This window comes from Penicillium rubens (assembly GCF_028828025.1).
Source record: "Penicillium rubens strain IBT 27055 chromosome Unknown utg000001l_segment0_segment0, whole genome shotgun sequence".
NCBI lineage: Eukaryota > Fungi > Ascomycota > Eurotiomycetes > Eurotiales > Aspergillaceae > Penicillium > Penicillium rubens.
This window is the reverse complement of record NW_026890599.1, coordinates 1,561,442-1,576,655: the sequence shown is the minus strand read 5'-3', so window position 1 is coordinate 1,576,655 and position 15,214 is coordinate 1,561,442. Positions and strand designations below refer to the sequence as shown.

At 47.8% G+C, this 15,214-nt stretch overlaps 8 protein-coding genes across 8 annotated transcripts; 2 read left to right on the top strand and 6 right to left on the bottom strand.

Annotated features, from left to right (window-relative positions):
• Positions 1-411: 411 nt before the first annotated feature.
• N7525_000632 (uncharacterized protein) lies at positions 412-958 on the bottom strand (the record flags this gene model as incomplete). Its single annotated transcript, XM_002562156.1, has 3 exons — positions 412-465; positions 522-755; positions 830-958. 3 exons carry the CDS (start codon positions 956-958, stop codon positions 412-414), a joined length of 417 nt encoding a protein of 138 aa, XP_002562202.1.
• A 908-nt stretch (positions 959-1,866) lies between these two features.
• Positions 1,867-2,247, bottom strand: N7525_000631 (uncharacterized protein; the record flags this gene model as incomplete). Its single annotated transcript, XM_061211637.1, has 1 exon — positions 1,867-2,247. One exon carries the CDS (start codon positions 2,245-2,247, stop codon positions 1,867-1,869), a length of 381 nt encoding a protein of 126 aa, XP_061070863.1.
• A 945-nt stretch (positions 2,248-3,192) lies between these two features.
• On the bottom strand, positions 3,193-4,071 carry N7525_000630 (uncharacterized protein; the record flags this gene model as incomplete). The annotated part of the gene is made up of 1 exon (XM_002562157.2): positions 3,193-4,071. One exon carries the CDS (start codon positions 4,069-4,071, stop codon positions 3,193-3,195), a length of 879 nt encoding a protein of 292 aa, XP_002562203.2.
• A 2,435-nt stretch (positions 4,072-6,506) lies between these two features.
• On the top strand, positions 6,507-7,647 carry N7525_000629 (uncharacterized protein; the record flags this gene model as incomplete). The annotated part of the gene is made up of 6 exons (XM_002562158.2): positions 6,507-6,706; positions 6,757-6,890; positions 6,956-7,108; positions 7,165-7,365; positions 7,419-7,544; positions 7,598-7,647. The coding sequence occupies 6 exons, from the start codon at positions 6,507-6,509 to the stop codon at positions 7,645-7,647; spliced, it is 864 nt and encodes a 287-aa protein (XP_002562204.2).
• A 613-nt stretch (positions 7,648-8,260) lies between these two features.
• On the top strand, positions 8,261-10,348 carry N7525_000628 (phosphate transporter; the record flags this gene model as incomplete). The annotated part of the gene is made up of 4 exons (XM_061211636.1): positions 8,261-8,323; positions 8,388-8,495; positions 8,578-8,909; positions 8,968-10,348. The coding sequence occupies 4 exons, from the start codon at positions 8,261-8,263 to the stop codon at positions 10,346-10,348; spliced, it is 1,884 nt and encodes a 627-aa protein (XP_061070862.1).
• A 150-nt stretch (positions 10,349-10,498) lies between these two features.
• Positions 10,499-12,058, bottom strand: N7525_000627 (transferase family protein; the record flags this gene model as incomplete). Its single annotated transcript, XM_002562160.2, has 1 exon — positions 10,499-12,058. The coding sequence occupies one exon, from the start codon at positions 12,056-12,058 to the stop codon at positions 10,499-10,501; it is 1,560 nt and encodes a 519-aa protein (XP_002562206.2).
• Positions 12,059-12,615: 557 nt separating this feature from the next.
• Positions 12,616-13,122, bottom strand: N7525_000626 (Glycoside hydrolase family 47; the record flags this gene model as incomplete). Its single annotated transcript, XM_061211635.1, has 2 exons — positions 12,616-12,813; positions 12,883-13,122. 2 exons carry the CDS (start codon positions 13,120-13,122, stop codon positions 12,616-12,618), a joined length of 438 nt encoding a protein of 145 aa, XP_061070861.1.
• Positions 13,123-13,355: 233 nt separating this feature from the next.
• N7525_000625 (class I alpha-mannosidase) lies at positions 13,356-13,751 on the bottom strand (the record flags this gene model as incomplete). Its single annotated transcript, XM_061211634.1, is given in 3 exon segments — positions 13,356-13,518; positions 13,543-13,706; positions 13,719-13,751. The coding sequence occupies 3 exon segments, from the start codon at positions 13,749-13,751 to the stop codon at positions 13,356-13,358; spliced, it is 360 nt and encodes a 119-aa protein (XP_061070860.1).
• Between the last annotated feature and the right edge of the window lie 1,463 nt (positions 13,752-15,214).

Sequence of the window (15,214 nt, the reverse complement as noted above, 5' to 3'; positions counted from 1 at the left end):
TCAATAAGACTCGAAAGAAATAAACCAATCACAGTTGATTATTGATTAGAGGCTATGTCCGAATGAAGAGTTCAATAAGAGAGACTACTGAAAAAATGGTTTGTCCAAAACAAAGAAACCCTCGAAATCCCTGGGCAACGCCATTTTCGAAGACGTCTGCCGTTTCTACTCTCCCATACCTCCAGGACTGACAAGAGCGCTCCATATTTAACATAAATGTATTGCTGAAAGCAACTATAGAAAACTAGAATATATTTGCTAGACTGGCGCAATATTGAAATACACAACTCAAGGCATATTCACAGATTCCCGACAAAAGATTGACAACAAAAGCGATTTACAACAAGAATGAAAAAGCAAATGTACGAAGCTAGCACAGCGCCAACCTCAGACTCTAGACCTGGCATCAATCTAGACAACGTAGACAGTCTGGTTGAGAGACTCCAAGAATGCAGAAGGACCAGCCTGCAATTGAATAGTCAGCATACTTAGATTCCAACAAATGTAATAGATCTACTTACACCAATCAGAGCCGCATGGGCGATATTAATCTGGCTTTTGCCAAGGGTAGCCGAGGCTGGCACGGTGACCGTGAAGTTCTCATACGGGGGCAGGCTGGACTCGTGGTACTCTGGCTTGAAAGGCCCGTTGTATAGAATTGTTCCGAGAACTTCATCTGCGTCTCTGCAAGGTGCGGATTCACATGAGGAGAGGCCGATTGCTACGCCCATCTCCTTGGACGAACTCAGAGAGTTCTAAATGATAGATTAGTATAAGGGGTTTCGATAACTAATAGGAAAGGCTATGCATCTTGGACGTTAGAACTTACGGGACGCTGCACTTGAATGACGACTTCCTCGCCGGAATTGATTTTCTGATTCTCAGCGGGGAGTCCGATTGTGGCTCTCTGGGCAATGGCCGCGGCGACGAAGAAAACCATGAAGAAGAAGGACTTCATTTTGACTGGGAAGAGGGAGGACAAAGAGTTATAGAGTGGGAATGTGGTGGTAAGATGAAAAGATGGTATGAGATTTACAATATGCGATTATTCTGGGGTATTTCCAAGGTTATATGCTCAAAATCTGGAGGAAGGGTCAGCCCTAGCAGAGCGACCCTTGGGGTTCTAAAAGTGTCGAAGATGGTGATTGGTCGAGTCTCTGCAGGTTTCAGATACAGTTCAAGGAAGCCACGGACAGCCGCCTGACGCTAAGGTAAATCGGGAAACCCCTTGCATCAATATCGGAATAAGTAACCTGACTAGGGTCTCACTTTAAGTCAGTCATGAATTCAGGTGTGGTTTCAAATCTGTCCCTGCTGTTATTGGTGAGGCTTTAAGGGTACATATGGTATTCCGGCTGTCTCACATATGACCTCAGCCCTCGAGCTGGAGCAGTGACTCAGGGAGATCACTACAACATAGGTAAAATGCATTAGTTAACTGAGGTTGCTCTACACCACCCAGAATAGAATGATCTCTAGCGCGAGAAATGAGGCCAGCCCGGCTTGTTCGGCTACAATCAAAGGCTGAGCAGAACAAATCCCAATGAACTGGCAAGCGCTACTACAAAATGATAAAATGAGACATGGCGGTAATAAATAGCAAGTTAATATCCGACATCATGTGATTCAGTTGAAATGCATAAATAAACCCTTGCCTCGTTCCTGGAGGTTGCGTGTGTATTGGGTCATCAAAGTACGATAGGAAATAAGAAAAGACACTTCAGTTGCTCTCCTAGAGTTCTTCTAGAGAAGAAAGAGAATCGTCCCCCGTCCTTGTTTCCATTCTGGGCCTTTCTTTTAGGCAAACCTGGACATTTCTCATCCTTTCTCATTCTCCTCCTCATTTTCCTTCTTAAGTCATCATTGTTACCACTGAGGGCATCCGAGACGACGGAATTCAAACAAGAGGAAGCTCCTGTATGTCCGGTCCATCACCGTTTCTTCCACGGCATTGTTTATTGTACGGAGAATCGATTCGATCCATTGATGGGTTTCTGGGTTTGCGGTGACAGCTGCGATAAACTGTGTGAAGATGAGAACCGCAGGAAGATGAGGGAATCCGAGTGCCACGCGCATCGCCGTCAGAGCACGGCACCATCTCCTAAGAAATATGTAGGGCGAGTCCGAGATGTGGTACACGACGTTGCTCCATTCCATATACTCTCTGTAGCCGATATGATCAGGAGAGGCTGGTTCGGGGTAGGGCTCCATATCTTGGGAAGTTGTTTCGGAAGGGGACAGGTTCATAGTCTAAATTAATAAGTCAGGAACTGCCTGCAGAATTTTGACATTATCTGGTTCAGTTTCCTATAAAATAAACAATGACGAGGTGTCCCCAGGATTGGGTTTCCACGATAGAATGTGGAATGATTGAAGGTTGTTAACGAGTGGAGGGTGATGGAAGAAAGATGGTGAGTGAGAAGATATGTGAGAGGAAAGTGAGTGAAGTAGATATTAGATAAAAGACAGTAAGTGAAGGAAAGCTGATAGAGTAGATATAGTAAAGTACGGAATATATATTAGGAAAATAGTGAGGAACATTGCAGGCGGACGCGCTAAAGTCGTATCAATATATAACTGGTATATTCCAAGCTTGCCTGTCCCTGTTTACTTTGTGCCTTAGGGATTTTATTGGGGTTCCTAGGTCATTGTTGCCTCACTATCATTTAATGTCGTCTACTTCTGGCGCAATAGAAAGCAAGCAACGGGGTAACATTCTCATAAATCAAAGACAGAAAGAACAGAAAAGACAGAAAAGAAAGAAAAGAACAAGAAAAGACAGAAAGTGAGGAAAGACACAGAAAAGAGAAAGAACAAAAAGAACAAAAAGAACAGAAGAAACAGAAAACACAGAAAACACAAAGGGAAAGGTGCAAGAAGCAGATGTTGGGACTAGCCTGGCTGCGTGAGCCATACCTGTCCTGGTCCATCATGCACGCACAGAGTGTGAACATTGAAAATTTTCAAAACAAAACATATGTAGGGCAAGGAGATAACATCTTGCCAAGAGAATGTCAATAGTGAATGCGAAGAATGAAAGAACAAACACAAATTGCACTGAATAGAACAGGATCTTTAGCCCCCTCACGACAAGAAACAGATATTAAGACTCACCTGAATATTCAAAGTCTCTGAAGGTGAATTTGTCTAAAGAGCTCCGGAGTCTTCGGTACCGAAAATTGAACATGTCAATCATAGCTGAGTCTCTTTCTTGGCCTCGAGAGCTGCTGCCCGCTTCGCCTGCTTTCTCCTCGATTTCCTCTTGTGCTTCGTGTTCTGCGGGTTTCGAAAGCATTCCTCAACCGGGTGCTTTGTGTAGCGTTGATGGTAGGGGCAGTACTGCTTGGAGAGGCTTTCAGTTTGGTTGGCGTCAGGGGCAGCAGTATGGGGGTTGGCCGGGACTGGCTGCTGCTTTCCTAGTCGACACGCCTCGAACTCCAGGAAATCGGCATAGGCTTCATCTAGGATCGATGCCGGTAGCGAACCTCTCTCGAAATGTAGCGACTCGACCCATGGGATGGTGTCAGGGTTCGCACTGACCGCTGCAAGGAACTGATTGAGGACGAAGACTGTGGGAAGGTGAGGGGGCCCAAACGCTTGTTTCATCTCTTTCAGGGCTCGTTTCCAGGCTTGCACAAATGCCTCGGGTGACTTCGATGAATAGTAGACGGTATGAATCCAGTTCATGAATTTGCGATGAGCAACAAGACACTCGTGGGGTTTGTTCTCGGGGATCTGAACAGGTTCGCCGGGGTAGGAGGCTGCCATGCGGAAATTCGGACGGTTGAAAGCAGGGTTCACAGGAGGCGGGGCAATGAACTGAGAGTGAGGAAACGAAGTACCCATCATTGGTTGGGCATACGGGGGAGGACCAGGTGGAGCAGGATTTAACAAAGCAGGGTAAACAGGCGGCGGTCTGTAAGGGCCGTAAGGAACAGGGCTAGGACCAACGGCTGGAGGTCCGAAGTACTCAGGACCAAACTGAGCTGGAGCTGGAGCGACTGGATTCATGCGGAAGTAAACGGGTTCACCCGCAAATGCAGGCTTGACATACTCTGCATCGACGAACATTTTGACCTTGGTGACTGTATTTGTGCGTGAATTGGTCTTGATATCGTGCTCACTTTAAGCGATTTCGTCTCATGTATGAGGAATAGAGGTAAAAGGTAACAGCGTTGATGGACGTAGATTGAACGCTGAGCAGATGTAAAGGTGCTGTAAAGGATAAGTCGAACGATTGAAATAAATGCTTTGCGATGCGTAGATAGATATCTGGTCAGGTTACAAGCCTGGTGGATGTGGTGTGTGTCGGGGTGTCGACGAGGGTGAGTTTGTTCATACTGTTGAGGTCGCTTTTATATGTACGCAATGTCTCAGATTACAGGCTTGGTGAACGTGGTGTCGGCTAGACGACGAGCTAGAGTTGGTGCATGCTGTTGAGGTCGCTTTTATATGTAGGCAGAGACATCGTAGCCTTGTGTATATTGACCTTTCACCTGGACAGCAAAATTAAAGGTATGAAGTCGCTCAAATCAAATTACCTAAGTACCTACATATGCACCTAGGTAGGTAGCCAAAGAGCTTCGATGGACGAAAGTGGCCGAAATACATGAGGCATAGCAATAACAGGCAAGGGCACAATTCGAGTACAGCTGAGAGAGAAATGGGATGAATCTTAGATAACCATAGATAACCACCTGGGCATAGTAGTACCTATGTATGAAAGCAATTTAACCTGGCTATGCTGGCAATTTGACCTCACTAAGGCACAAATCGACCAAATGCTTCTCAGTACTGTTAAGAGGAATATGACGTCTTGTCATCTCACCTGCGTTCCAAGGTTTTCTCAGATCTGGGTGGACCGAGACCTGAGATCAAAAAGGCAGTGCTATTAATACCTAGGTATACGCTGGCAAACATAGCCATCTCACATCCCATTTGATTCACTTCATTTTCGTATAGGCTGGTTTAACTATATCTCGTGCCCCCGGGCTCATTTCTATATATATGTATATTCCGCAAATGGTCGACGCCGAGCAATAGTCCCAGTACGAGGTCGGTCCTGCATGTCAGATTTTCCTTCTTCTTCAGGCAGACAATCTGAGAGATTGAGACTCTTCTTCCTGTGGGAACGGGTAGAGTCCATGGTGTGGCTGTTCAAGCTTTGATCAAGATGTACAAAAGCGGCGAATCTAGGCCAAGGAAACTGTCGGTATAATACTGATACCAATGGTAGTCTAGGTGCAATGCCAAAAAATTTCCTAGCAGTGTGTATCTTGGGTTAATATCATCTAAGCCTACTTAGGTATACCCCGGGCCTACCTACCTAGTTAGGTAGTGGGCTATGACAATCACGTGGATGACTTTTGCACCGGTCAATGCCTCACATCGCTTGTGTCATTGGAAGTTTGCCTTGTCACGCTCTCTGCAATAAGCACCAATTGCATGAACATATCATATGAAATACTAAATCTAGATCTAGTGCGGAATATTCCGTAATTCCACTCAGACCTTTTATCTGTACAAATGCGGCTAACGAGGTTCCGAATATAGTTCACTCGGTGATTGAGCCACAAAACCGTTCAGCCGGTAGTTGATTCAGGCACGGTATGTCACTGGGTCCATGTCACTGGGTCGATGTCACTGGGTCGGCTGGCTGGAAGGGGAAATTTTCAAGTCTGGTTCCGAGCAATGACTTCAGCGAAAGAGCTATTACGTGTCTTAGTACCGATCTCTGTGTGAGATATGTCAGTATTGCTGGATGCCCAGCATCAATTATACTTCGCAAAGCTCGGCATTAATTGGCATCTTGGCTTTACTATAAAGCCGAGATATGCGACCCGCATCGGGGAGCTGCATCTGAAGTATAACCACAAGGTGGTGATCGACATGAACTTCCATGGATGAATTCCCGGGTAACTTCCAGATACGTTCCAGAAGTAAGGGCAATTCTAGATTAAGTTAGTTCTCAAGGTTTTTTGGGGGGTTAGATTCCATGGATCCTTATAAGGAATCGGAATTACCTCGGAGAGATTTAGGGCAGGGGGTATGTATGTTTGAGGTAGTCACGGATAAGAAGCTCCCTTGGAAAAATGTAAGGGAAATGTGCCTTGGTACTCCGTGTGAGGTCGGATAATCTACTCCGTAATACGATATCATCTAATATCAAGCTGAACCAATGAATCTCACATAGCCACATGGGAAAAAGAACGATGGGGTGGAACCTGTCGTGATCTGATAGCCAGCCATTTTGGCACGTTCCACAACCCCCCTCTCCACATCAATATGTTCCAAGGTTACCTAGGTACGCTCATCACATTGTATTTTCTGTTTCTTAATATCATAGGGTCAAGCCTGGGAGTATATTTACTTTTCTTCCCGATACAATTCTATGGTCAAACATGCCACTTTTGTCCCTGGCCGATCTTTTTCTGACGGGATCCGCCCGATCGTCGTGCCCTCACTACAATACCTATCCCACCATAATATAACCACCTCTCGAGAGAATGAGTTCTTTCTCTCCTCGAGATTTCCAGGAGTGGGTAGATAGACGCCAAAGCACCACGTCTTCCTCCACCGTGTCGTCTGCGTCGACGGGCATCCTCTTCCCGAGCCCTACGACATCACCAGGGTCTAGCTCGAGGAAACAATCCTGGCAGTTCTACGATGATGTCGTGCGGCTCGAGTTGACACCTGCCGTGCAAATGTTTGTGCTAAGAAAGGAGTCCCTTGAGGAATGCGCTGACTTGTTGGTAGTTCCTTTGTCAAAAGCGGCCAGCTCTTCAAGCTGAAATACACATTTATTGATATTTGCAAGGACTCAACGGGCGCATTAAGATGTCTCGAGCTCGGGGGAGGACTAGGCCAGCAAACACCTTTCATTCACGGCTGTGAGTTGTCTATATCTCCGAAGGATACATACCTAATATGGCTGACCATTCAAATTCTTGTATAGTCTCAAATACGAAACTACCGGTCCCCCACCTAGAACATCCAAAAACAGGCGACGATTACCCTCTTCGTGTGTCCTTTATGGACCAGCAAACTGTCCAGACGGGAAGCACAGTATTTATGACGCAGCTATCATATAAATTTGATCACTGGGATGGTACGCGACCGATAAACCTCGGAGTGAAAACGTTTCACATTTGCTTACACTCGCAGATTGTGTACGATTTCAAGAACTGCTACTCGGCTCCAAGTTGATATTTATCGGCGGGATGGCTGAGGCCAAGTCCAAAGGCCGGGGTGAAGAGTGCATCAGCCAAAATCTTCGCATCCTCCGCGGGCATAACGGGAAACGGGTAATGCTGTTCTTTGCTAACTCGCAACGGAGAGAGCTCAAACGATACGTTTCCATACCCCGTGAGTTTCACCCGCATCCACCTCTGTCACAGTGACGTTGCTAACCGCCCTAGTAAACTGCATCGCCTCAATTAAACCCCCGAAGAAGGCCGGCCGGCCAGCCCTACTTGAGTTGAATCCGAACTTCGAGATTCTGTCCCAAATGAGAAATCTTACGGTTCAGTTTCTTGACGATGATGGTCAGTGCGCATTTAAGTTTCTCTGGATGATTGGCTGATTCCTCTCTCTGCAGACTGCACAGCATTTTGTCAGATGTTGTCATACGACCTGACGATTGGATGAAATAGTCCACGAGGGACAGATGCATTATAAATATTTCAAATGGAGTTGGAGTTGGTCAAATTGGGGGCCAGATATGTATTCATGTACATAATACCAAGATACCCCTGGGCGTTACATACTGTTGAGCATAGATTATTGTACGGAGTACGGAGTACATCCACGTGAAATAGATTAATTAATTTGGGTGATTCAACGTTAACCGATCAATTAGAATGTAATTAGAATATTATAATAAAATTCCGCATTTTTATCCTGCCACCTGCCCAGGCGAGTATACGAGAAAGTATAATAAAATAACATTAATCCCAAGATTCTAGATGTCTCATCGAGCGAACAATTTACCCTCGTGGTTGCCCATGTGGGTCGGCACGTTGGACTGTCGACAAGTCAAGCATCAGAGACGCCGCACGTGGAGAAAACACCCCAAAGCTTTGGCTCGTTCCAAAAAGGTTCGCCGCTTAGCCCCGCATTAGCGTCTGCAGGGATCAATCTGTAACCTTTCCGAGGTTTACAAAACTTTGAAATGTCCCAGGTCGAGTCTAAACATCTGACATTATATGAAATGTAGCTCATTTCACCTTGGAACCTTCAACTTTCTAGAAAGGTATTCACCATGGGCAAGTTCCACCACCGGTTGTATAAAACCGACCGTGCCAGGGACTTCGATCATGAGCAGGTATGGAACCCTCACAGTTTGATATGATGACATGCATGCAAGGTCGTTAACAGCTCTGTTATAGGATCGATTTGTTCGCATGCGACAGATCTATGAGACTATCGACAGACAGAAGTTTCAATGGATTGTCGTGCTGGTCGCTGGTCTTGGGTTCTTCCTCGATGGTTATACAGTGCGTTGCCCCACATTCCACGTGAGACACAATATATCGGAATGTCTTACTCTCATACACGGCAACTGCTAATACGATATAGTTATTTGCCGGTAATGTGGCCATACCCATGATCTCCTATGTGTACTGGAGAGACGACACTTCCTCATTACGACTCACCGGCATCAATATCGCAACACTTGGTGGGACCTTGATAGGGCAAGTGGCATTTGGTTTTCTAGCCGATAAAAATGGGCGGAAGAAGATGTACGGTGTGGAATTGGTACTCCTCATTACAGCCACCCTGGGTGTGGTCATGTCATCGACAGGTGTGGACGGCAGCATGAACGTCTTCGCATGGCTGGTTTGGTGGAGAATCTGTGTCGGTATTGGAGTTGGTGCAGATTATCCCCTCAGTGCAGTGATCACGTCTGAGTAGGTCGATCGGTTCTCGAAATCTTCAATCATGGAGAAACTGACCATGAAATGTCAGATTTGCCCCTACCAAGCACCGGGCCCGCATGCTGGCCACCGTCTTCTTCATGCAGCCACTCGGTCAGATCGCAGGTAACATTGTCTCATTGATTGTCATCGCGGTGGCTCGCAGTAATAGCAATCCCGGTGAAGACCTTACCCGCACGGTTGATATAATGTGGCGCTGGGTGATCGCCATTGGAGTCGTGCCCGGCGTGGTCGCTACTCTTTTCCGGTTCGCCATCCCAGAAAGTCCTCGCTACCTAGTCGATATCGTGGACGATCCCATCACTGCAGAGTTTGATGCAACCACGCTTTTCAGTGACACGCCTGGTATAATTGATTCTGGGGGCTGGGGAACGACCGCTACATGCAGTGCCGGCAGCGCGATCCAACTACCCCCGATTTCATCCATTGCTAGCAGTTCGACCTTCGATATTGATGACGACGATGAGTTTACCCGCCTACCTCCTGCCACCCTCAACTCTCACTGGCGTTTGGCACGCACCGACATCATACGGTACTTCTGGACAGAAGGAAACTGGCGTCATCTGGCTGGTTGCTCTCTCGCTTGGCTCCTCCTTGACTTTGGCTTTTACGGTATTGGATTGTCGAGCCCTCAATTTTTAGCAAAGACGTGGGGCGAACTTAATATCACTCGTCCCGCACCGAACTGGAAGACCGATGAGGCACCAAATGCCAATCTCTACGATATGTTCATGCATACCTCTGTGCGTGGGCTCATTGTGCTCAATATCGGAAGTTTTGTCGGGGGCATACTGCTCATCGCGTTCGCCCAGAAGCTGGATCGTGTTGCCCTGCAGAAGTACATGTTCCTCGGGCTGGCGGCTTTGTTCATCGCCCTGGGGACCATGTTCGTCTGTCTTTATTCCTACCCTCCTGTTGTAGTGGCATTGTATATTGTCGGTCAAATCTTGTTTAACTTTGGTGAGTCAAACCTAGGACACAACGCATCGAGTCATTCTAACGAACCATCCACAGGCCCCAATGGAACAACTTATATGATACCCGCCGAGATCTTCCCAACCCGATACCGCGCAAGCTGTCACGGCATCAGCGCTGGCGCTGGAAAGCTGGGCTCTATCCTCGTCCAGATCTTCTCAACGTTCTACCACTTTGGCTCAGGGCCAGGTCCCGAATCAACCCGCAAGCACGGCATTGTTCTCCTTGTTTTCAGCGCCTGTATGATCCTTGGCGCAATCGTCACACAATACTGGATTCCACCAATTCAACAAAAACGGAATGGCAGAACCAAGCTTTGGGGTGGTACTCCCGAAACTCTTGAGAGCTTGTCTCTTGGCAGAATGGGACGCAGGAGTCGGGATGCCGATTGTCGGAAACGGACATCACGGCATCGGGCCCTTTCAATGAGTGCCTAGGTATTGCTGCACTCCACATCTATCTCTAATTATTATTCTGTATATATTTCGGATCTGTTCATTTTGGGTTTGGTAGTTGCGGCTACATGAATATAAACCAATAGACGCATCCAGTCCACTATAATGAACTTCAAAAAATGTATTCATAATTCAAACCCAAGAGCAGCCACCATCGAGCAATCGCCCCATAGCAACCTCATCAAGATAAAGCGCAACATCCATCCCCCCATCCGGAGCCCCACTATCCATTACCTGAAGACACCCATCCATCTTCGGCATAACAGCGTGCACATACCGTGGCTTATTCCCACCTACAAAGTCAACATCATACAAGCGCAGTCGCAGCCAAGACGTAACAAGCGTATGCTCGGACCCCAGAAATGCCTGCCACAGCCGCTGCGGCGATACCTCGTGCGCAGCATCATGCAACATCGCACCCACAGCATCAGCCGTAAACCCCTTCATCGTCTCTCGGATCCGACTAGCCGTCTCGCCTATTATCTCCTGACATACCGAAGAAGCCGTTCCACTAACATGAGTCAGGAACAGCGGGGATCCCAGGAACGTATCAGGAAGAGCGGGCGAAACACGCGCTCGTGCACCGAGACTGAGATCCATATATACGCGTCTTGAAGAGTCGGCCTGTCCGCGTGCTCGCATAATAGCTACCCACAGGTGTGCAAGCAAAGCATCCAGTCTAGAGATATCACGTCGACCCCCTGTGTCGAGGGCCGCAGCTTGAAGTTTGCTTAGCCCTGCGGCTGTGAAGTGCAACTGTGTATATCTGACTTTCTTAGAGAAATCCCATGAGACCCACGGCGCTGGTTCCGAGGGCGAGACTCGTCTGTGCTCGAGTTCTCCGGGCGGGGGTTTGGAGTTCTCCGTGGTCGGTATAAGAAATGGTGGGTAACCCTCGGCGGCAGCATCCCACCAGCTATACCGATGTAGGGGCAATTTGCGAGCGATGCGCACGAGGCCTTGGTCTGGCTCGGGGCTATCGGTATCGCCCGCAGCACAGCTATCCAGTAACGCAGGATCGAACACGGGCTCGCCTATTAGCGGGGTTTCCGGTTGGTTCCCGAATTGCTTTTTGCTACTATGGGCCCATTGATGCATGAATACCATTAGCGTCTGTGCGTCTGCTAGACAGTGCGCCATCTTGACTCCGATGACGTAGCCCCCTTCCTGGAGTAGACTGATTTGGACTTGCATTCCTGGTAGACCGGCATAATCGCGCAGATTGGCTAGTGCTAGTGGGCTGGATGATATGAAGAGCCTTTCGTTGAAGGCATCGCCTGCCCATGCGCTCGGCTGAGACCTGGTGGTTGATGAAGCACGTTCCTCCGCTGTGGGGGCGATTTCGTCTGCTCGGAAGGCATGTTCAATTACTGTCCATTCGACACCTGGGTCGGTGTCTGTTCCGTATACGATCAATGGACGATTGAAACGCTCGGAGTGGTTTCCTTTGGGTTTGACGGGTGCCCATTGGAGTTGGCCTGCCCATTGGGGGAATTTTGATAGGGTTTCAATGAAGGAAGTTCGTAAATGCTCGATTAATGTCTTCTGATCTAAGTCTTGATGTTGGTCGAAGATCCAAATTGCCCCCGTTGGAGAAAACCGCGCAACCGTTGCATCGAGGATGGACAGGGGAGTTGATGTCGGTGGTAGCTGGTTGGCTGGTCGCAGCCTTGTGGACTCGATGGTGGTCATGTCGCATTTGTGCGTAAAGTGTGCTCAAGGCCTACATGGATAATTTATAGATCAATCCCATTCATTTTTATCTTTCTGAATTCATGAGTCAATATCCGTCATTGTGTGCCATTGTGTATCAATCCCACGCCAAGCTCCTAGTAATTCAAACTAGCACAGAAGAAGAGCCCGACGGTTTGGACTGACGCCACAACCGTTATCTCAGACAAGGCACCGGCTAAATATCTAACTGGAAGAATATTAGCAGCTTCGACTCCGACGTCGTGCATCTCAACGTTCCGAAAGCCTGAGGCATAAGTGGGAATGTTTAGAATATTCTGCTGTGCCTTCCTAGCTGATAGGGATTCCCCGGCTCAATCAATTGTGTTTGAGACGTGAAGGCATCGGGAGTTCAGGCTCATTGGTGGCTCTAGCCAACTATAACGCCTTGTTCCACACATGACGAACCACTGCGGTGCGATTATGGATATTCCAGTCGACCTCTCCATCAAGAAAGTCAACTATGTGAAGAGCGATGGTGATACAAACGAATGCGGGTCCTTGAACAGCCCTTGTCATTACTCATTTGGACGTTTCAGCGGATGTCCTCCGGCATTGAAAACAAACTCATACAAATTGATCAGGTCCGGAGAGATGAACATGAGATAGAAATATTTGAGTGTCTGCGACATCCACATGCCTTCCATCGAGTCTTCGAGGGTCATCTCACCACTCTCATCCGTGACGTCGCCAATAGCCGCGTTTCCATTCTTCGCCTGCGTCGCACTTTACATTGCCTGGAGCATATCCCAAGCTGCATCGAGTAGATCTTCACGACCACTAACACGGTAAAGAGTGAAGATACTCTCGATCGCTTCTGGGCGCAAGTTACAAGCAGTGTCCGGGATTTCGGTGAACCCCTTGGGCAGACGGTGGTCTCTAATAAAAGTATCGACGTTGAGATTCAGATTCGGTTCTGGCTCGAGCCTGTTCGCATTTTTCCAGACCTCCTGCTTCCACTGCCACTCGCTCAACGGGCAGCTTTCCTGCGATGCACACGGAACCACTTCAAAGGATTCGGGCATAATCCTAAGTGGAATGACCCTATGAACCCAGATGCACCCATCAACCAGCTTATGGGCGATTTCCTGGTGGCCAGGGATGTTGAGTAGTGCGGCTCTAGTGAGAACACACCCCCCGCAAAACAAGATCGGTACTGTATTTGCGGCTCTGGGTGCATTTGTTGATTCCCATTATCTGCTGTGACCACTCTAGCAGTGCCAGAAATGAGGACGTCCTTGCCCTCGGGCTTCATTGGTCAGAATAGATTGCGGCCCGCGGCTGCGAGCGTGGCATTCTCGTACACCCTGCGATACATGGGCACTATTCCTCCTAGCAAAGCATACGCCCCGGGTAGCGACTTGTACAGAGAGCTTGCTTCAGCGCCCAATGTGAACACATTGTCGTCGAAAAGCCCTTCTCTAGCATTCACGGTGACAGGTCACAGGCCTGGGAGTTTGGTGGTGTCCTGTTTCTTATCGAACAATTCCATAACTCGTTGGGCCGCATCAAAGTACTTTGGGTTACCGGTAATCTGAGACAATCTGGTGAATTCCAATGGGAATGAGCCCAGTTCTGCACCTAGAACACTCTCTTCTGCATGCTGCTCCTCTCAACGGACAGCTTTACGTGCGTTCCAATGTATGATGGGCATGGCATTCCTTATCCTAAACGTCTGCATGAAACCTATAGTAGCTATATCCGCTAATGGCGTAAGAGATGAGCTAGGAAGGACATGCCTATGTATTCTCTCTCGAACCGGGGTGGAAGAATACATGACAGATATTCTGGCCAGTCGGTCATCGGCTTCAGTTGCCGAAGCGCCTGGATATATTCCCAGTGTTCCGGATACCAGCCAGCATATTCCCAGTCAAGGATAGCTGTGACCCGGCCTCCTTCGACAAGGATATCACGCGGGGAGAAATCGGCGTGAGTAAAAACAATCCCATGGTCATCTATAAGCGCAAACTTGGCATAATGTCGTTGTATATCTGGCGCTGACTCGACAATATCTCCCAAAATAAACTCGTTGAACTGCTGCTCGGAATCAAACGGACCGCCCTCAATTGATGCAATCTGTCCAATTTTAGCTTTACCACGGTCAATAACTCCGATATAGTCACCCTTCGAGTCGCGAAGTTGATTTATGTAGGAGTGAAGCTCGGAGGCGATTGAGAGCTTCTGATCCAAGTCTAACGTATCCTATGCTTCATCGAGCCGCTCGCTAGGCATGTAGTCCATCACGATAGCCACGACTTCGCCATCTTCCCAATGGATATCATGGACTTTGGGTACAGGGATTGTCTTGTCGTGTTTGTCGCAATGAAACGAAGTGTTTCGGCTTCGTGAGAGCGGATATTGCCCGATTTCACGACGAGATTGTTGCCGACTCGGACAGCCGTGCGACCGCACAAGGAATGAAGGGTCGTTCTTTCTTGATCATTCATTGCATTCATTTTAAGAATAGAATATCTCTGTCGTCTGTTTCATTTCAGAAATTCCGGGGTAAAAAGTGAATGAGCGGCCGAATGGAGAATTTAAGATAGGAGCGCTGACACCCTCACCGAATTTCTCCTCTTCCAGTCTCCGTATTTTTTGAAAGGAAAGAAAGTTACAGGGGCAGGTTACAGGTACTGAGTACGAAAAACAAAAAAAGAAATTCTTGTGCATCATCCGTGAATCGAACACGGGCCTCGTCGATGGCAACGACGAATTCTACCACTAGACCAATGATGCTAGTTGATGTAGTATGGCCCATCATTATGCAACATATTCTAATCCCGGGTCGAAGCTGGTAATAACAAACCTCCTAATCACTTCAGCTAAAAATACCAGATGTTTACAGTACTGTTCCTGGATAATTGATACTTAATGGAGATGGAAGCCTCTTTGGCTGCTTTAAATGGTAAATTGGCCCACAGAGGACATATCAGCGCGTAATATTACCATGTCGGGCAAGGAACTCGGGTTCTATATATCTCACATGGCTAGCTGCTACAGTAGGTGGTCACGCGCAACAGGCAAGCATCCCCCATAGGCCAAAAAGGCCGAGAACAGCCATCAATGTCACGCCAAGAGCTGATATACCCTGTTAAAATACTCACATTGGGATAAATA